At 47.0% G+C, this 22,977-nt stretch overlaps 1 protein-coding gene across 6 annotated transcripts in view; it reads right to left on the reverse strand.

Annotated features, from left to right (window-relative positions):
* sned1 (sushi, nidogen and EGF-like domains 1) overlaps positions 1–22,977 on the reverse strand; it is a 376,981-nt gene that overhangs the window by 252,905 nt on the left and 101,099 nt on the right. For all 6 annotated transcript variants that reach the window (XR_011934549.1, XM_072474925.1, XM_072474927.1 and 3 more), the window contains exons 3-7: positions 11,994–12,134; positions 11,263–11,425; positions 6,557–6,682; positions 5,541–5,654; positions 3,646–3,759 (exon numbers count right to left, since the gene is read on the reverse strand). Coding sequence is in view for 5 of the 6 variants with exons in the window: in XM_072474925.1 (XP_072331026.1) it covers positions 3,646–3,759; positions 5,541–5,654; positions 6,557–6,682; positions 11,263–11,425; positions 11,994–12,134 (658 nt within the window). In the remaining variant the exon portion in view is untranslated. The remainder of the gene's footprint in view (positions 1–3,645; positions 3,760–5,540; positions 5,655–6,556; positions 6,683–11,262; positions 11,426–11,993; positions 12,135–22,977) is intronic.

The raw sequence follows: 22,977 nt of genomic DNA on the forward strand, positions 1-22,977 counted from the left end.
ACCCTGCCCTCAGTGTTACTCAGTGACCCTGCCCTCAGTGACCCTGCCCTCAGTGTTACTCTGTGACCCTGTCCTCAGTGTTACTCTGCGATTCTGTCCTCAGTGTTACTCTGTCACCCTGTCCTCAGTGTTAGTCTGCGACTCTGTCCTCAGTGTTACTCTGCGACTCTGTCCTCAGTGTTACTCTGCGACCCTGCCCTCAGTGTTACTCTGTGATCCTGCCCTCAGTGATACGCTGTGACCCTGCCCTCAGTGATACGCTGTCCTCAATGTTACTCTGTGACCCTGTCCTCAGTGTTACTCTGTCACCCTGTCCTCAGTGTTACTCTGTGACCCTGCCCTCAGTGTTACTCTGTGACTCTGTCCTCAGTGTTACACTGTGACTCTGTCCTCAGTGTTACTCTGTGACCCTGCCCTCAGTGTTACTCTGCGACCCTGCCCTCAGTGTTACTCTGTGATCCTGCCCTCAGTGATACGCTGTGACCCTGCCCTCAGTGATACGCTGTGACCCTGCCCTCAGTGTTACACTGTGACCCCTTCCTCAGTGTTACTCTGCGACCCTGTCCTCAGTGTTACTCAGTGACCCTGTCCTCAGTGTTACTCTGCGGCCCTGTCCTCAGTGTTACTCTGCGGCCCTGTCCTCAATGTTACTCTGCGGCCCTGTCCTCAGTGCTACTCTGCGGCCCTGTCCTCAGTGTTACTCTGTGACCCTGTCCTCAGTGTTATTCTGCGACCCTGTCCTCAGTGTTACTCTGTGACCCTGCCCTCAGTGTTACTCTGTGACCCTGCCCTCAGTGTTACTCTGTGACCCTGTCCTCAGTGTTACTCTGTCACCCTGTCCTCAGTGTTACTCTGTGACCCTGCCCTCAGTGTTACTCTGCGACCCTGCCCTCAGTGTTACTCTGTGACTCTGCCCTCAGTGTTACTCTGTGACCCTGTCATCAGTGTTACTCTGCGACCCTGCCCTCAGTGTTACTCTGCGACCCTGTCCTCAGTGTTACTCTGCGACCCTACCCTCAGTGTAACTCTGTGACCCTGCCCTCAGTGTTACTCTGTGACCCTGCCCTCAGTGTTACTCTGTGACTCTGTCCTCAGTGTTACTCTGTGACCCTGTCCTCAGTGTTACTCTGCGACCCTGCGCTCAGTGTTACTCTGTCACCCTGTCCTCAGTGTTACTCTGTGACTCTGTCCTCAGTGTTACTCTGTGACCCTGCCCTCAGTGTTACTCTGTGACCCTGTCCTCAATGTTACTCAGTGACCCTGCCCTCAGTGTTACTCAGTGACCCTGCCCTCAGTGTTACTCAGTGACCCTGCCCTCAGTGACCCTGCCCTCAGTGTTACTCTGTGACCCTGTCCTCAGTGTTACTCTGCGATTCTGTCCTCAGTGTTACTCTGTCACCCTGTCCTCAGTGTTAGTCTGCGACTCTGTCCTCAGTGTTACTCTGCGACTCTGTCCTCAGTGTTACTCTGTGACCCTGTCCTCAATGTTACTCTGTGACCCTGTCCTCAGTGTTACTCTGTCACCCTGTCCTCAGTGTTACTCTGTGACCCTGCCCTCAGTGTTACTCTGTGACTCTGTCCTCAGTGTTACTCTGTGACTCTGTCCTCAGTGTTACTCTGTGACCCTGTCCTCAGTGTTACTCTGCGACCCTGCGCTCAGTGTTACTCTGTCACCCTGTCCTCAGTGTTACTCTGTGACTCTGTCCTCAGTGTTACTCTGTGACCCTGCCCTCAGTGTTACTCTGTGACCCTGTCCTCAATGTTACTCAGTGACCCTGCCCTCAGTGTTACTCAGTGACCCTGCCCTCAGTGTTACTCAGTGACCCTGCCCTCAGTGACCCTGCCCTCAGTGTTACTCTGTGACCCTGTCCTCAGTGTTACTCTGCGATTCTGTCCTCAGTGTTACTCTGTCACCCTGTCCTCAGTGTTAGTCTGCGACTCTGTCCTCAGTGTTACTCTGCGACTCTGTCCTCAGTGTTACTCTGTGACCATGTCCTCAATGTTACTCTGTGACCCTGTCCTCAGTGTTACTCTGTCACCCTGTCCTCAGTGTTACTCTGTGACCCTGTCCTCAGTGTTATTCTGCGACCCTGTCCTCAGTCTTACTCTGCGACCCTGTCCTCAGTGCAACTCTGCGACCCTGCCCTCAGTGTTACTCTGTGACCCTGTCCTCAGTGTTACTCTGTGATCCTGCCCTCAGTGATACTCTGTGACCCTGCCCTCAGTGTTACTCTGTGATCCTGCCCTCAGTGATACTCTGTGACCTTGCCCTCAGTGTTACTCTGTGACCCTGTCCTCAGTGTTACTCTGTGACCCTGTCCTCAGTGTTATTCTGTGACCCTGTCCTCAGTGTTACTCTGTGACCCTGTCCTCAGTGTTACTCTGTGACCCTGTCCTCAGTGTTATTCTGTGACCCTGTCCTCAGTGTTACTCTGTGACCCTGTCCTCAGTGTTATTCTGTGACCCTGTCCTCAGTGTTACTCTGTGAGCATTCCCTCAGTGTTACTCTGTGACCCTGCCCTCAGTGTTACACTGTGACCCCTTCCTCAGTGTTACTCTGCGACCCTGTCCTCAGTGTTACTCTGTGAGCATTCCCTCAGTGTTACTCTGTGACCATTCCCTCAGTGTTACTCTGTGACCCTGCCCTCAGTGTTACTCTGTGACCTTGCCCTCAGTGTTACTCTGTGACCCTGCCCTCAGTGTTACTCTGTGAGCCTGTCCTCAGTGTTACTCTGTCACCCTGTCCTCAGTGTTACTCTGCGATTCTGTCCTCAGTGTTACTCTGCGATTCTGTCCTCAGTGTTACTCTGTGACTCTGCCCTCAGTGTTACTCTGTGACCCTGTCCTCAGTGTTACTCTGCGACCCTGCCCTCAGTGTTACTCTGCGACCCTGTCCTCAGTGTTACTCTGCGACCCTGTCCTCAGTGTTACTCTGTGACCCTGTCCTCAGTGTTATTCTGCGACCCTGTCCTCAGTGTTACTCTGTGACCCTGCCCTCAGTGTTACTCTGTGACCTTGCCCTCAGTGTTACTCTGTCACCCCTTCCTCAGTGTTACTCTGCGACCCTGTCCTCAGTGTTATTCTGTGACCCTGTCCTCAGTGTTACTCTGTCACCCTGTCCTCAGTGTTACTCTGTGACCCTGTCCTCAGTGTTACTCTGCGACCCTGTCCTCAGTGTTACTCTGCGACCCTGTCCTCAGTGTTACTCTGCGACCCTGCGCTCAGTGTTACTCTGTGACCCTGTCCTCAGTGTTATTCTGTGACCCTGTCCTCAGTGTTACTCTGCGACCCTGTCCTCAGTGTTATTCTGTGACCCTGTCCTCAGTGTTACTCTGTCACCCTGTCCTCAGTGTTACTCTGCGACCCTGTCCTCAGTGTTATTCTGTGACCCTGTCCTCAGTGTTACTCTGTGACCCTGTCCTCAGTGTTACTCTGTGACCCTGTCCTCAGTGTTACTCTGCGACCCTGTCCTCAGTGTTACTCTGCGACCCTGTCCTCAGTGTTACTCTGCGACCCTGCGCTCAGTGTTACTCTGTGACCCTGTCCTCAGTGTTACTCTGTGACCCTGTCCTCAGTGTTACTCTGTGACCCTGTCCTCAGTGTTACTCTGCGACTCTGTCCTCAGTGTTACACTGTAATACTCACCCATTCTGCAGTGCTTCCCAACAAAGCCAAGTGCACACTCGCAGTTGTACATATCAATCCCATCGATACACGTGGCTCCATTCTGACACTCATTCCGCTCACAGTCATCAATATCTGAACAAGAGGGCAAGTATTATCAAGGATGTGAGGCACCCGGCTCCTTTAACAATTTTTCCCATGGGGCGTGGGGAGGCAAACATTTCTATTGTACTTAAAATAAAGCCATGAATATCTTTGCGTTGAGTGGGGCACATAGACCCAACTTGATCAATTCCTTCACTCTCTCTCCATTTCTGATTCCACACACCCGTCCCTTAGCTGGAGGTCAGACAAACAAGCTTCAGTCTGGTTACCACTACATCCAACTTGCATTTATATGGCAATGTTAACATACAAATCATGTTCCACGACCCTTCCCAAAGACAGCCTAAACAAATGGACACTGAGGCAAAGGAAGTGGTATTCAGAGGGATGGACCAAAACTTGGATCAAAGAGATAGAATTTAAGACAGTTTTGAAGGGAGGTGAGGTGAGTGTTGATGTGGAGAGCGGAAGAGAGATATCTCCGGACTGTGGGGTCGGGATGGCTGAAGTTTTAACTACTGATGATGGGGTTAAAGTGGAAGGGAGACACACAATATCCTGCATCAGAGTGTCAGAGGGTTCAAGGTGGAGGGTGGAGAGCTGAAAGAGCTAATGAACAGCAGTGAAGAAGGCTGATGGTGAGGGGATTGGTGCAGGGTAGGGCCTGATCAGATAAGCTGTCATCAATACGAAACAAAACCAGGGGACGATTGAAATGAATGAATCTGGAGGTAGCAAAAGCATTGATGTGGGTTTCAATTGCAGTTGGGGGTGGTAGTGGACGATGTTGTACAGGTGGAGGTAGATGTTTGTTGTGATGGAAAAGAAATGGGATGGAAGGTTAAGGTCGAACATTATGATAAGTTTGTGAACAGGTTGGTTCAGACTGAGGCAGCGACTGGGGATAGGGATGGAGTCATTGGCTAGGATACAAAGCTTGTGGAAGAAAGAAGGTACAAGCCCCACAGTGCAGAAGGAGGCAATTCAGCCCAAAGAGTCTGCATCCACCCCCTGAAAGAGCACCCTACCTAGGCACATGCCCCCACCCTCTCCCCATAACCCCGTAACCCCATCTAGCCTTTTTGGACACGAAGAGACAATTTAGCATGGTCAATCCACTTAACCTGCACATCTTTGGACTGTGGGAGGAAACCGGAGCACCTGGAGTAAATCCACGCAGACTCAGGGAGAAATGCAAACTCCGCACAGTCACCCAATGCCAGAATTGAACCGAGGTCCCTGGCGCTGTGAGATGGCAGTGCTAACCACTTTGGCTTTGGCCTTTACAATATTTGGTTGCAGAAAACAGCAGCCCGTTGAATTTGCAAGAGCAGTAGAGGGGCTCAATATGCTGCCGTCATTCGCAATTCCTCCTTTCAACTGCCTCAGTCTCTGGAAACACTCAATAATTTCATGGGGTGCCTGGATGTGAACTGTGCCCATGCCGGGCATTAGACAGGGAAGAAAGCTCAATCAGTGTCAAGGAAGAGGGCTAAACTCTAGAATCATGGAACTCTTCCTCAAAATAAGATCACTCTTTAGCGATTAAAATAGTAAAACTCACCCCCTTTAAAATGGATGTCAATAAAGCAGCAGATTGTATAATGGATGCTGAAAACTTGGTTACACCCTAGGATGTGGATCTATTGGTATTTAATTACATGATTTCTCCTTTAAGTGAAGCATCAGCATACGAGTCTCACTATAAGAGTAGAAGAATACCCATACTCTTAAAGAGGTTGGAATCAACTTTTAATCCGGCACCAGGCACGGTGTTTGGGAAACGAGAGGATTGTAAAATCAAACTGAACCTGTTTCACACAGCATTTCTGTAAACCCAGCAGGGCACTGACAGGTGAAGGCATTCTGTCCATCTCTGCAGGTCCCTCCATTGCGACAAGGGTATGAGGAGCACTCATCAACATCTGGAAAACAGGGGAAGAAGTCATTGACCAATAACCGCAGTGCAGCCAATTCAGCTGCATTGGCCAAGCCAACACTGGCTTGGTGCAAAAATCACAGCTGTCATGGAGGTCATAATCCAAGTGTTTGGTGCAGGACAGACAGAATTCCTCAACCCACAAACACAATCAGCTCTGGCCCCCACTAGAACAAGATGCTGAACTCATTCCCCACCTCATGTCCACCACCTCATTCCCCCCACCTCCCCCATCTCATTCCCCACCAGCGTCCCGTCGCCCAATCTCATCTCACCGCCCCCCCATCTCATCGCATCTCACCAGCCCCATTTTGCTAAATCACCTGTCCCATCACCTGAACCCATCAAACCCAGCCCCCCATCATAGAATCTCTACAGTGCAGAAGGAGGTCATTCGGTCCCTCGAGTCTGCGCTGACCCTTGGGAAGAGTACCCTAACTAGGTCCATACCCGACCCTATCCCCTTAACCAAGCAACCCCATCTAATCTTTTGGACACTAAGGGGCAATTTATCATTGCCAATCCACCTAATCTGCACATCTTTGGACTGTGAGAGGAAACTAGTGCACCCGGAGGAAACCCACGCAGACACGGGGAGAACGTGCAAACTCTACACTGTCACCCGAGGCTGGAATTGAACCCGGGTCCCTGGCACTGTGAGGCAGCAGTGCTGACCATTGTGCCACCGTGCCACCCCATCACATCTCTCCAATTCTGTCAACCCATCTCACGCTCTTGAGGTTCAATTCATTTTCTCCCCATCCATAATCTTTTTTTCCCCCATCCTGTATAACACTCTTCCAGATGTCTCTGCCACACTCTCACAAGCTGTTCCCCAAGGCCCTCCTTAAAGAGGAATTCAATATTCACTCCACTAAAATGCATTACCTATCTGACACCTCCGGCCCGTAAATCCTGCCCGGCATGAACACGTGTAAGACGGATTTCCCGTGATGCAATCGTCAATGCATCGTCCATCATTCAGACAGGGCCGCAGATTCAAGCACACAGAAGCTGTGGAAAGCCAAAGGTTTGAGATGAAACAACAGTAGCCACTATTAGAAATTTGTTGAGTCTGATATACTCATGTGGACGTCGCTCGCTCGGCCAGCATTTATGGCCCATCATTTATTGCCCTGAAGAAGGTGGTGGTGATCCACTTTTTTGAACCACAGCAGTCCCTGTGGTGTAGGTACACCCACAGTGCTGTTAGCAAGGGAACTCCAGGATTTTTCAGCCAGCGGCAATGAAGGAATGACTGATATATTTCCAAGAGAGGGTGGTGACTGACTTGGAGGAGAACATCCAGGTGATGGTGTTCCCATGTATTTGCTGTCCTTGTCCTTCTAGATAGTTGTGGTCGTGGGTTTGAAGGTGCTAAGAAAGGAGCCTTGGTGAGTTGCAGCAGTGCATCTTAATAGGTGGTAGAAACTGCGTCTACTGTGTGTTGTTTCTAACGGAGTGAATGTTCGTGGAAGGGGTAGCAATCTAGTGGACTGCTTTGGCCTGATGGTGTTGAACGTCTTCAGTGTTGTTGGAGTTGCATTCATCCAGGCAAGTGGAGTGTATTCCATTACACTCCTGACTTGTGACTTGTAGATAGTGGACATGCTTTGGGGAGTTACTCGCTGAAGGACTCCGAGCATCTGACCTGCTCTGGTAGCCACAGTATTTAAATGGTGTGTCCAAATCATTTTGCAGTCAATAGCAACCTCCAGGATGTTGATAGAGGGGGACTCAGCAGTGATCATTCATTAAATGTCAATGGTTACATTTTTTCTTAATGGAGGTAGTCACTGCCTGGCACTTACTGCCCACTTATCAACCCAAGCCTGGAAACTGTCCAGGTCTTGCTGCATTTGGATGTGGACTGACTGAGTGCTTATATGAATCAATATTACATGGAAGTAACAGAAAACTGTGCCCAACACCTCAAATAATTAAAACAAACAACAAAAAATTGGATCTGAAAAGAGCCTCAAATTATTCTTCTGCAATATCCAATAAACTGCACAACATCTTGATACAATGATTTTGTGTAGCACCTGTGTTCTTGCCTGCATCATCGAGCTCAATAGAAATTTAACGATCCGTAAAATTCCAAGCTAAGAGGCCTATGAATGTAAAACTGTCCGTCCAGCCACATCAAGGGATAATTCTGCATCTTAAACACAGGAATAGTGGACAAGCAGCAGATCAAACTTTATCTTTCTGTGCTCACATGAATCAAATTGACACTCCTCAAAACAAGCAAGAAGTTTATTTATGCGACTGGGCCACTTGATATGAAGACTACTGCCCAGAAATTAATTGGAGCTCCCACTGCTGGCGCAAGTGTGGTTGAGAGTATCTCCAACTGTGCAAAGCTTAAATTACTGACAATATTCAAAACCATGAGGGAGAGGGGGTGCCATTTCATTTCAATAACTGCATCGACCTGTCCCAAGTAGGGAATGGTTAACCCTTCCTATGCTGAGTGAGCATTTGCTGCTGCTTAGTTTAATTTCCCATCCTGCTGGAATATTATCCCGGCATTTCAAAAGGCAATCTATCCCTGTGATATTGGAAAACTTACCCTCAAATACTTCCGGAGCTTCAACCGATGCTTTCCCAGGCGTGGAAGAGATGGAATTTCCCAGAACATGCCAGGACCCAACCCGTTGAAAAGCGGGGGTGGGTGGGTGGGGGGCAGAAGGTCCCCCTCCCACACCAGGGCTTTTCCCGAGTGGAAATTGTGTTTTTGTCTGTTGTCTCACATTCGATGGTTGTCTGATTGGAATTTAGAAATAAAATAAAGATTCTCCTTCAAGAAGCCATAATTTGGTTAGCTACAGTGCAAAGGTTAGTCACTGGATGCTCCGCAGCACGAGGACGGCACCGTAGAATCCACAGTACGAGAATATACACATTTTACCAGCAAACTCACAGCACTAGAATCTTTTCTCGTAATAATAGCAAGGATTCCCACCGCACGAAAGGCCAGACACATTTGCACCATGTGCCCAAGGAAGTGGGTTTCAGCTTCTGTCAGCATTGTTTGTGCCAGTGGGAGCCCTGGCAAAGTGAAGCTCACGTTGGCATGAGCGTTGCCTTCCAAAGCTCAGAGACTCTCACCCACATCTGGACAGGGGAACTGGGCACCTGGCAGCCAATCTGCTGCCGACAAACAGGACATCAGGTAACCGACCATTGGAGGTCCAGGAATTGCTGCTTACAGCACCAGCCAGTTAAATTTAATAATATAATTAGAGTGGTTACATAAAATAAATTCAGCGTGGCGGACTGCAACTCCAGCGTTTATAACTGACTCAGAAAACAATTCCACTCAGGATATTAAAGCAATAACACTTACTGGAAATATAAATCTCGGTGTCAGCCACACTTGCCATCATTTGATATTGGTTTCTGATTGTTGGGGGGGGGGGGGGGGGGCGCTGGAGGAGAGTGTTTGTATCGAAAATGCTCTGCGAAATATCTAGTCGATCAAGGTAATAAGGTGTTGCGTATCGATTGGATAATTATACTCAGATGGGAATAGAAAGAAGAGTCGCAGGCTCTGGGTGAGCTTCAGTTTGGAGTAAGCTCTGCAACAAACATCTTCTACCAAAGCTTCCTCGTATCAGTGTCTTCTTCACAGTCAGGCATGGGAATTTCTCTACTGGTGGGAGGATGGATGAGGGGAAGCGGGGCGGGGGGGGCGGGGGGGGGGGGGGGCGGGTGGGGAGTGGTGCAGTACACCGAAGAGAAATCGCCAGGATTTATTATCCCATGACATCTGTGTGAGAGCATCAGGTGCAACCACAGAGTATATGACTTCAAATATCCTACAAAGTCACTTAGCTTGGTGACACCCAAGACCTGGGTCCAAGAATGACCACTCAAGTGAGGGCAGTCAGTGCCCATGCACATTTGTAAGAAAGAAAACGGGAGCACGGAGGGAGAAACGGTTAATAAAAACACTTGCATTTATATAGTGCCTTTCGCAACCTCAGACCATCCCAAAAGCCTTCAGAGCCAATGAGGCACTTTTGAAGTGTTGGAACTATTGTAATGCAGGAAGGGCTGCAGCCGGTTTGAGCACAGCAAGGCTGAACAAAGAAGAAAGCAGAATGACCAGATAGCCTGTTTTCAATTGGTCAGGTCAGGGATAAATATTGGCCAGAACACTGGAGAGACTTCCCCTGCTTCTCCAAAATAGTGCTATGGCACCTTTGATGCCCACTTGAAAGTGACGATGGAGCAGCAGTTTAACTTTTCATCTGAAAGCCAACACTTCCAACAGTGTAATATTCACACAACATCACACTGAAACAGTGTTTTACAAACATTGTTTCCAGGGGCCCACTTTTGCCATCTAGCCGACCTTCGCGACCCCTGCCATGTTAGCTGACCTTTAATGTAAAAGCAGTCTGCTTGGTCCTCACAATCTCACTTGAATCAGGTTCAAAGGAGGAGAGGGCAATGTGCACATCAGGTGCAGACATCAGCCAGTTCCTTTGTGCCATCTTCATCTTTATGAAAACAGAAATCTGAAGCTCGCACATGTAGATCATCGTGAAGGGCAATAAAATAAAATGCTTGTTTTACTCAGCACTGGATACTCCAGAATATTGGCAGCCTCATGTCTTTAACGTGCTATCACAGGTCAGGTACAGTAGTGTAGTCTTTTAATTTGAAGTCAATGTAAGTTAATACCTGACTCCGGGGTCTCAACCTCAAAAGGCATTTTTCACCCACCACTTCTCTTTCAAAATCTGAAACTTCTCTCATATGCCAGTACTTCACTGCATATAACACACATGGGCTTTGCATCCTTATTTGCATTGGCACAATTGACAAAACCAAACCTCAAGAAACCATCTTTATACAGCTTTGTTCCGGAGTTCATTTCTAATTTGTAGGCTGTTAACTAGAGGACCTGAAGCTCTGTACAGAGCTGACACTAGCATTGTTCTGTAAAGTGCTGGACTCTCCTGATCAGCTCCCTCGAGTGGATTCTGTTGTGAGATCCTGGCCAGTCGGCAGACTGTCTCTTTGTATCTATGGCCGTCTCTTACTTTTAAGAAAACAATCCATCTTCAGAGTCCTCTTGCTTTGCTTGGCAGCAGATAGAAAATGGAAGCAGCTCTGCTCTGCGATTTGCCGCCAAAAAGCATATGCATGGAGAGTGCTTGTCGTCAAGTCAGTGTGCAAGGCACATGACTGACTCTCTGCTGCCGTCCCTGGCTGGAAGACTGCACAGAGCCTCATTTCTTTTCATTTAAAAGGTGGCAGCAGCCGCCATTCTCAATTTTAAAATCTGTAGCGACCATGGGGTGTTCCTCCCATGATCGGGTCCACCGTAGGAACGGAACAACCGATCGTTTCATGACCCTCCTGACACCCGCCTGTGACTCACTGGTGGATTGCGACCCACACTTTGAAAAATTCTGCATTGAGTGTTCGGTAAGATACTGTGTTTATGTAACAGGGATGAGACTTAAACCTACAACCTTCTGATTCAGACAGGAGTGCCGCCACAGAACGATGGTGGGAGATAGCATCCTTTTGCTGCTTCCATAGGTATGGTGATGCTGCATCTGATTGTGACCTACCTGTATCATTGCAGCCTCCAACTTCAACTTGCGCGTCATGAATTCGGAACACCCATCGCCCCGGAATGCCAACGTTGGTTGTCATCTCGACATCCACAATGTCATCTGTGCGTGATCCAGGAATATTGAAGTAACGTTTACCGTCTCCAGCGTTGAAACCTGCCTGAGGGCATGCAACAGACACAAGGGACTCAGAGGAAGGAACCAGGTGCCATAACAAAGGGGTAGTTAAATGAAGAGACAATTTGGCAGAGAGGTATTCAACGGAGGGTCATCAATTCATTTGACTGTTCACGGCATCGCAATCCAGCTCAGTCCTCATCCAGAAATCACAGGCGTGCTTTTGAAGTTCACAAGTTAGTGGACGGAATTGTCCTTCATTAACTAAATTGAGACCCCCAAAGCCATTTGTTTGCCCTGCATTACTACCCTGGATGAGATCAGCTAACTCAACACAAAAAGGGACTGACACTGGGATCTTCCTCTTCACCCTGGTTCAGTGACACACCAGATGGCACATTTACCTAGTCCGACATCCAGCAAGTACAAGTGGCAGCCACTTGCTGCAAAGTATAATAATGTTTATTATTGCGGTGGTCTTTAAATGTAAAGTGATTTGGGGGGGGGGGGGGGGGGAACAATCACTTGAGGGCAGGAGCCCACTAATGACATTACTGACAAACCTATGATATTTAGTTAAAGATACGCGTGAGCGAACAGACTAGCTCTACCTGTGCAGCGATGCCACCCAGGCCAGCGAAATCCCCTCCGCTGCTGGCATGCATCCCCGTGGTCCAGGTGATATTTTCATAGTTGAAGATGGTGAAGGATAACTCTCCATCTGTGACTAAGACAATCTGGAAGGTGTTCACCTAGAAAGTAGAAAACAGCTTGACGTCGCCATATCAGCCAAATGCAACACTGTGAAAATCACCACCAGGGTCACAGAGCAAACACTGATATCCCACAGGGTCACACACAGTGAACACTGATATTCCACAGGGTTACACACAGTGAACACTGATATCCCACAGCATCACACATTAAACACTGATATTCCACAGGATCACAGAGTGAATACTGAGATGCCACACCGTCACACATTAAACACTGATATCCCACAGCATCACAAAATAAACAATGATATCCCACAGGATCACAGAGTGAACACTGAGATCCTACAGGGTCACACCGTGAACATTGATATCCCACAGCATCACACATTAAACACTGATATCCCACAGCATCACACATTAAACACTGATATCCCATAAGATCACAGGGTGAACACTAAGATCCCACAGTGCCACACATTAAACACTGATATCCCACAGGGTCACAGAGTGAAGTCTGATATCCCACAGGGTCACACACAGTAAACATGATGTCCCACAGGGTCACACACAGAACAATGATATCCCACTGGGTCACACAATGAACATTGATATTCAACAGGGCCACACAGTGCACACTGATATCCCACCATGTCATACAGTGAACACTTATATCCCATAGGGTCACACACTGAGCTCTGATATTCCACAGCGTCACACACAGAGAACGCCAATATCCGACAGGGTCACACCGTGAACATTGATACCCCACAGGGTCACAAAATGAACATTCATATCCAACAGGGTCACACAATGAACATTGATATGCCACAGGTGCAGGCAGTGAACACGGATATCCCACAAAGTCACACAGTGAACTCTGGTATCCACAGGTTCACACAGTGAACACTGATATCCCACAGGTGCAGGCAGTGAAAACTGAAATCCCACAGAGTCACACACAGTGAACACTGAAATCCCACAGAGTCACACACAGTGAAAACTGAAATCCCACAGATGCACGCAGTGAACACTGATATTCCACAGGATCATACACAGTGAACATGGATGTCGCACAGCTGGACGCAGTGAACACTGATATCCGACAGGGTCATGTAATGAACATTGATATCCCATAAGGTCACACAGTGAACACGGATATCCCACAAGGTCAGACAGTGAAGCCTGATATCTCACAGGGTCACACATAAACACTGGTTGGCACAATGATTAGCACTGTTGCCTCACAGCACCAGGGAACTTGGTTTGATTCTTGCCTTGCATAACTGTCCATGAGGGGTCTGTGCAAAATTCCTCTGGGTGCACTGGTTACCTCCCACAGTCCAAAGATGTGTGGGTTATGTCGATTTGTCATGATCAATGTGTGGGGAGACGGTGAGAGGGTTGGGCCTCAATAGAGGCCTCTTTCGAAGGGTCGGTGCAGACTCAATGGGCTAAATGGCCTCCTTCTATACAGTGAATGGTAGAACCCTCAAGAGTATTGACAGTCAGAGACCTTGGTGTACAGGTCCACAGGTCACTGAAAGGGGCAACACAGGTGGAGAAGGTAGTCAAGAAGGCATACGGCATGCTTGCCTTCATTGGCCGGGGCATTGAGTATAAGAATTGGCAAGTCATGTTGCAGCTGTATAGAACCTTAGTTAGGCCACATTTGGAGCATAGTGTTCAATTCTGGTCGCCACACTACCAGAAGGATGTGGAGGCTTTAGAGAGGGTGCAGAAGAGATTTACCAGGATGTTGCCTGGTATGGAGGGCATTAGCTATGAGGAGCGGTTGAATAAACTCGGTTTGTTCTCACTGGAACGACAGAGGTTGAGGGGTGACCTGATAGAGGTCTACAAAATTATGAGGGGCATAGACAGAGTGGATAGTCAGAGGCTTTTCCCAGGGTAGAGGGGTCAATTACTAGGGGGCATAGGTTTAAGGTGTGAGGGGCAAGATTTAGAGTAGATGTACGAGGCAAGTTTTTTTACACAGAGGGTAGTGGGTGCCTGGAACTCGCTACCGGAGGAGGTGGTGGAAGCAGGGACGATAGTGACATTTAAGGGGCATCTTGACAAATACATGAATAGGATGGGAATAGAGGGATACGACCCAGGAAGTGTAGAAGATTGTAGTTTAGTCGGGCAGCATGGGCGGCACGGGCTTGGAGGGCCGAAGGGCCTGTTCCTGTGCTTTTATTTGTTCCTTGTTCTTTGTTCTTCTACACTGTAGGGTCACACTGTGAATGCTGCTATCCCATAGTGTCACACGCAGAACACTGATGTTCCACACAGTCACACACTATCACTGATATCCTGCTGGGTCAAGCAATGAACATTAATATCCCACAGGGTCACACACTGAACACTAATGTCCCACAGGGTCACACAATGAATACTAATATCCCACAGGCTAACAGTGAGCATTGATATCCCACAGGGTCACACGCTGAACACTAATGTCCCACAGGATCACACACTGAATACTGATATCCCACAGGATCACACACTGAACATTAATATCTCACAGGTACACACAATGAACACTGATATCCTACAGGGTAACATACTGAGCACTGTTAACACACAGGATATTACAGTGAAGACTGATATCCCACAGGTTGACACACTAACACTGATGTGCCACAGTATCAGACAGAGCACCGATAACCCACGGGGCACATACAGTGAGAACTGCTATCCCACAGGATCACACACTGAATACTGATATCCCACAGGGTAACACAGTGAGCATTGATATCCCACAGGGTCACACATTGAACACTAATGTCCCACAGGATCACACACTGAATACTGATATCCCACAGGGTAATACAGTGAACATTGATATCCCACAGGGTCACACACTGAACAGTAATATCCCACAGGTTCACACACTGAACACTGATATCCCACAGGGTCGCACAGTGAACACTGATATCCCACAGGGTCGCACAGTGAACACTGATATCCCACAGGTTCATACAGTGAACATTGATATCCCACAGGGTGTCATAATGAATACTGATATCCCACAGGTTCACACGCTGAACACTGATATCGCACAGGATCACACACTGACCACAGATATTACATAGGGTCACACACTGAACACTGATATCCCACAGGGTCACAGATTGAACACTGAAATGCCACAGGTTCACACAGTGAACATCGATATCCCACAGCATCCAAAGTGAACACTGATATCCCACAGGGTCCCACAGTGAATACTGATAACCCTCAGAGTCACACAGAGTGAGAACTGATATCCCACAGGTTCACACACTAACATTCATGTGCCACAGGGTCAGACAGAGCAGTGATATCCCACAGGGCATAGTGAACACCAATATTCCACAGGGTCACACAGTGAACACTGATATCCCACAGGGTCGCACAGTGAACACTGATATCCCACAGGTTCATACAGTGAACATTGATATCCCACAGGGTGTCATAATAATCACTGATATTCCACAGGGTCACCTACAGTGAACACGGATATTCCACAGGGTCACAAAGTGAACATCAATATCCCACAGGGGCACACAGTGAACACAGATATCCCACAGGGTTACACACAGCGAACATGAATGTCCCACAGGGTCAAACACTGAACACTGATATCCCACAGGGTCACACACAATGAACACGGATATCTCACAGCGTCAAACAGTGAACATTGATATCCCACAGAGTCGCACAGTGAACACAGATATCCCACAGGTTCACCTAAAGTGAACACGGATATTCCACAGGGTCACACAGTGAACATTGATATCCCACAGAGTCGCACAGTGAACACAGATATCCCACAGGTTCACCTAAAGTGAACACGGATATTCCACAGGGTCATACAGTGAACATGGATATTCCACAGGGACACACAGTGAACATTGATATCCCACAGGGTTATACACAGCGAACATGGATAACCCACAGGGTCAAACACTGATATCTCACAGCGTCAAACAGTGAACACTGATATCTCACAGGGTACAGTGAACACTGATATCCCATAGGTTCACACACAGTGAACACTAATATCCCACATGGTTACACACAGTGAACAATGTTAAATAACAAACAGCTGTAAGGAACCTCTTTTAAATCATTATCTAACCCTATTTTTAAAACTACAGATTTTTGGTTTTGATCTGAAATCACACACACCCTTGCCTTGGTGCAGGCACACCCCTTGATGCTGTGTGCTCTGCCGCATAGCTCATCATGCCATTTTGATGGACTTGGTTGACAGCCAATCCCCCTTGTGAAATTCAAGGACATTTTTGGTTTTGGTAGAGGTTTTCAGAAGATTCAGTAGCAGAAGGCAGGTTCCATTTCAGTTTGTTCTCAGAGGAGCTGGGCAGAAGCCCATGAAATATCTCTCCCAGAATGGCTGAAAGTTCTTCTCTGAGATATTTTGGCTGGAGTGAGCAAATCTGGACATTCTATCAGTCTTGTGAAGGTTTAGCTCCTGATTTAAATGCTGCAAGCATTTCCTATCCAGCTAGGCCTGTCCAAGTTAAATCCCTGTGAGAAAGGTTGGGAAAAGCCCAGTCTGATATCTCTCCTGAGAATCTTAAAAGGGTCCTAAAAGGGTCCTTTTTCTTTCTCTCAATACTGCAGCCGGGAAACACTGCACAAAGAGCGGCTGGGCAGCTGAAAAGCAGAGTAGGTGCTGAACTTGCTGAGAATCCTAGTGCTGTCTCAATGAGACTGAGAGTCAATCTGGAGGGGGCCTGTAAAAGGTGACTTTCTAGAGGAATGCATGCAACCCACGAGGTCTAATTGAAGGCAGATTCTACAAGATCCAAACCAACCGATGATTTCAAAATTGGCAACTAGAAAGACTATCACCTCCGCAACAACGATTTGTCTCCGCACTTGTAATCCGTGTTATTTTTTAACCTTTCCTTCCCGCACACCGTGTGTCTGTCTTGTATGTGTCTAGGTGGAGGGTGGGAGTGGGTTCGGGGAATAGTTAGATGAGTAGACCATTGTTCTATTGTTTCCGCTACATGTTTATCTCTTCTCCTATTATAAATAACGTTTTTTTAATATTTTACTTACAAGTATGGTGCCTGGAAGTCATTGGAACAGTCAAGGGGTCAAAGGCTTCAGGAAAACATACAAATTATTGGATAATTCACTTATGTTGGGACTACAGGGCCTGTAGGGCTGAGATTGATCACACACGGGCCCAGGGTGTTGTAACACAGTGAACAATGTTAAATCACAGGGTCATACTGAGTGAACAATGTTAAATCACAGAGCCATGCACAGTGAACAGTGTTAAATCACAGGGTCAGACACAGTGAACAATGTTAAATCTCAGGGCCATGCACAGTGAACAATGTTAAAAAATCACAAGGTCAGTCACAATGAACAATGTTAAATCACAGGGTCAGTCACAGTGAACAATGTTAAATCACAGGGTCAGACACAGTGAACAATGTTAAATCACAGGGTCAAACACAGTGAACAATGTTAAATCACAGGGCCATACACAGTGAACAATGTTAAATCACAGGGTCACACTGAGTGAACAATGTTAAATCACAGGGTCAGACACAGTGAACAATGTTAAATCACAGGGCCATGCACAATGAACAATGTTAAATCACAGGGTCAGTCACAGTGAACAATGTTAAATCACAGGGCCATACACAGTGAACAATGTTAAATCACAGGGTCACACTGAGTGAACAATGTTAAATCACAGGGTCAAACACAGTGAACAATGTTAAATCACAGGGTCAGACACAGTGAACAATGTCAAATCACAGGGCCATGCACAGTGAACAATGTTAAATCACAGGGACATGCACAGTGAACAATGTTAAATCACAGGGTCAGACAAGGTGAACAATGTTAAATCACAGGGTCAAACACAGCGAACAATGTTAAATCACAGGGTCAGTCACAGTAAACAATGTTAAATCACAGGGTCACGCACAGTGAACAATGTTAAATCACAGGGTCACACAGAGTGAACAATGTTAAATCACACGGTAGGTCACATGAAAAATGTTAAATCACAGGCTCACGCATAGCGAATCAATGTTAAATCACAGGGTCACGCACAGTGAACAATGTTAAATCACAATGTCACATTCAGAGTGAACAATGTTAAATCGCAGGGCCATGCACAATGAACAATGTTAAATCACAGCGTCACGCAGAGTGACCAATGGTAAATCACAGCATCACACTGAGTGGACAATGTTAAATCACAGGGTCACGCACAGTGAACAATGTTAAATCACAGGGTCATACACAGTGAACAATGTTAAATCACAGGATCATGCACAGTGAACAATGTTAAATCACAGCGTCACACAGAGTGATCAATGTTAAATCACAGCGTCACGCAGAGTGATCAATGTTAAATCACAAGGTCATACACAGTGAACAATGTTAAATCGCAGGGTCACAAACACAGTGAACAATGTTAAATCACAGGTTCACGCACAGTGAACATTGTTAAACCACAGGGTCACACACAGTGAACAATGTTAAATCGCAGGGTGATATGCATCACTGTATATACACAAGGGGTTAATGTAAATGCACTACAACTAAGTAAGCACTAGAGGGAGCGCTAGAGACGTAATGACATGCAGACAGACAGCCAATAGGTCAGTACAACAGGACACAACCAATGGGTAATCAGGACACCCAGAGGTAACATTACCACAAGTGGGCACTTCACAGCCCATGTAAAGGATAGGGCACACATGCTCTGCCTCTTACCACAGACAGACATCTAGAGAGTACATCAGGGTTGATCAACAGCATCACACCCAGCACGTGGCTTAGAGCAAGCTGGTAAAGATAGACTGAGTTACTACAGCTAGATTAGCAGAGAGTCGATCTCATTTAAGAACTGTGTTAATAGTTCAATAAACACGTTGAACTCATTTCATAGTCTGGAGCTTCCTTTGTCAAAGCAAACATCAAGGAAGCAGCTTATGCTATACGAGGCAGCATAACACAACATGATACCAGGAGTGCCTGTTACATCTATTTAGTTCAACTCAGCAAGATCCGTGACAACCAGCAACAGAACCCAGGCACGATGATCGAAATTCCGTTTCCTAATCCACTCAGGTACCACGGCAATCTCAGTGGCAACTGCCGTTCATTCAAGCAACATTTTCAGCTTTACATGGAAGCATCCGACCTACATGGCGCGGCCGATGCTGAGAAGATTGCTCTTCTACTCACCATTGTGGGTGAACATGCAACAGAGATCTTCCGCTCATTTAAATACTCCAAAGGGCAGGACAGAACGCGATTAAAGACAGTCCTGGACAAATTTGAAAGTTACTGCGAGGTAAACACAAAAGAAGTCGGTAAAACTGGCGCCAATACTCACCACGATGCAGAGGTAGGTTTGCAACTGAAGCAAAGGGCAATTTTGATTGGCAACCATCTTGCGCGTATCCAGCCGGCCCAGTCCGCACATGCGCAGTTCCCGGGAAGACCCGAACCGGCAAAACAGTGTTTTGCGCATGCGCAATAAACTGTGCATGCGCAGTTGCAAAAAGAGCACACAGTAAAGGAAAAGCGATTTGCGCATGCGCAATCCAGTCCTATGCTTTACGTCACGAGCGTCATGACGTCAGAGGCGCCGGACCATGCCCACTTAAAGGGGAAATGTCCGAAAATTACAAAGAAGAGTTTTAAAGCCGTAAAACACCATTCTTTCACCTCGAAAGACAGAACTTTTTTTTTCATAGAATTTACAGTGCAGAAGGAGGCCATTCGGCCCATCGAGTCTGCACCGGCTCTTGGAAAGAGCACCCTACCCAAGGTCAACACCTCCACCCTATCACCATAACCCGGTAACCCCACCCAACACTAAGGGCAATTTTGGACACTAAGGGTAATTTAGCATGGCCAATCCACCTAACCTGCACATCTTTGGACTGTGGGAGGAAACCGGAACACCCGGAGGAAACCCACGCACACACGGGGAGGATGTGCAGACTCCGCACAGACAGTGACCCAAGCCGGAATCGAACCTGGGACCCTGGAGCTGTGAAGCAATTGTGCTATCCACAAGGCTACCGTGTTGCCTGAACTTCTACCAGTAGTTGAAATCAACCTCTGCAGAACCCTGCAACAAGCAGTTAGCATCGCCCAAAGAGATGATTTGGTCCTTGAAGACTACTACTCAGACGATGATTTCTTCCTTGATCGCAATGACAATACCGAAACACAAGAAGATAATTGATTTATCGAAGAATACTACTCAGACACGGCTGAGTTATTCGGATATGATGATCATGTAAGCTTCAGCGCACGGTTGAAAAGCTCAAAACGACTCTACTCATGGTAGATGAATCCAATACCATGATGCCATGGCAGATCGTCGATACATTGGATGACAGCAACCTGTCAAATACCCACGAAGATGACGAAGCCCACGAAGAGTCCCTGACTCCACACGAAAAGTGGTCCACGCACCACGAAGAGTCCCCGACTCCACACAGAAGGTGGTCCACGCACCACGAAGGGTCCCCGACTCCACACAGAGAGCGATGAAAGACTTCACAGCAAAACCACTGCACGACTCCGTTGAGAGCGCACAGATCGTCTCCACAGTGAGACCACTGCATGACTCCACACAGGGAACGATGCCAAACTCCACAGAGAGAGCGATACAAGCCTCCACAGCGAGCTCGTTGACAGACACCACAATGGGAGCAACTCAAGAAACCAAAGATGATTCACGTGAACCTGAAATGACTCCGACAGAGGACCATCAAGAAATCGAAGATGATTCAGGTGAACCGGCCATGACTCCAGACGGGGAGCACCGAGGAATCAAAGACGAAATGCTTAATGAAACAGCAGATGCCACAAAGGACACTGACACAAGTAACTTTGTGAAGGACTCGAATTCTCCACTCGGAATGGTCATTGAGTGCAACAAACACAACAACAAAACCTACAAAAACAACAACACAGACAGCAACAAGAAGCGTACCAAAGGCTCCAACGTCAACAATAAGCACGACAAAACCAACAACACTGGAACAACGACTGGTACGACATGGTACAACTCTGTAAATGCAGGACAATGTGACAGCACAGCTCAAGACAATGGCAAGTGTGCAGATATACCATGGTATGATAACGCATCTTACAAATTCACGTTTGCGAGACTACAAACAAGCAGACCAGCTTTCAAGGCAGCTGACATGCGGCATCAATACCGCAAACACAGACACCAGTCCAGGTCAGACAGGAAAGAAGACATCAAGAATCGCTACCACAAGCATCAAAACAAAAAAAAGAGTCCAAATCAGACAACGAAGTGATTTGACCATTTGAACACCTCCTGATGACTTCTTGGTTCCTTAAGCACAGGAACACTGATGGAAATGACAACATCAACATCGACACTTCAATAACAAAACAAGAAAGCCACTCGACCATATAAATTCGTGAACTTTGGACTCATAAATATTATTTGGTATTGTATAATCATCACTGCCATCATGCCTTGTACATGTAATCACTTATCTACCTATTTTGTTCAATTTTCTTTAACAAAGTACAGAAAATATGTAACACGAAAAAAGGAGGGAATGTGGTGATATGCACCACTGTATATACACAAGGGGTTAATGGAAATACACTACAACTAAGTAATCACTAGAGCGAGCACCAGAGATGTCATGACATGCAGACATACAGCCAATGGGTCATTACAACAGGACACGACCAATGGGTAATCAGGACTCACGGAGGTGGCATTACCACAAGGGGGCACTTCGCAACCCATATAAAAGGACAGGGCACATGTGCTCTGCCTCTTTCCACAGACAGACGTCGAGAGAGTACATCAGGGTTGATCAACAGCATCACACCCAGAACGTGGCTTAGAGCAGGCTGGTAAAGATAGACTGAGTGACTACAGCTAGATTAGCAGAGAGTCTAACTCATTTAAGAACTGTGTTAATAGTTCAATAAACAAGTTGAACGCATTTCATAGTCTGGAGCTTCCTTTGCCAAAGCATGCATCAAGGAAGCAGCTTATGCTACACGAAGCAGCATAACACAACGCACAGTGAACAATGTTAAATTGCAGGGTCACACTGAGTGAACAATGTTAAATCACAGAGTCACACTGAGTGAACAATGTTAAATCACAGGGTCACACTGAATGAAAAATATTAAATCACAGGGTCACACACAACGAACAATGTTAAATCACAGGGTCACACACAGTGAACAATGTTAAATCACAAGGTCACACGGAGTGAACAATGTTAAATCACAAGGTCACACGGAGTGAACAATGTTAAATCACAGGGTCAAGCACAGTGAACATTGTAAAATCACAGTGTCATGCGCAGCGAACAATGTTAAATCACAAGGTCACACGGAGTGAACAATGTTAAATCACAAGGTCACACGGAGTGAACAATGTTAAATCACAGGGTCACGCAAGTGAACATTGTTAAATCACAAGGTCTTGCAGAGTGAACAATGTTAAATCACAGGGTTACGCACAGTGAACATTGTTAAATCACACTGTCACACTGAGTGAACAATGTTAAATCACAGGGTCATGCACAGTGAACAATGTTAAATCACAGGGTCACACTGAGTGAACAATGTTAAATCACAGGGTCACGCACAGTGAACAATGTTAAATCACACAGTCTCACGGAGTGAACAACGTTAAATCACAGGGTCACGCACAGTGAACAATGTTAAATCACACGGTCACACTGAGTGAACAATGTTAAATCACAGGGTCATGCACAGTGAACATTGTTAAATCACAGTGTCACGCGCAGCGAACAATGTTAAATCACAAGGTTGTGCAGAATGAACAATGTTAAATCACAGGGTC

Source organism: Scyliorhinus torazame, chromosome 14 (genome assembly GCF_047496885.1).
Source record: "Scyliorhinus torazame isolate Kashiwa2021f chromosome 14, sScyTor2.1, whole genome shotgun sequence".
Lineage (NCBI taxonomy): Eukaryota > Metazoa > Chordata > Chondrichthyes > Carcharhiniformes > Scyliorhinidae > Scyliorhinus > Scyliorhinus torazame.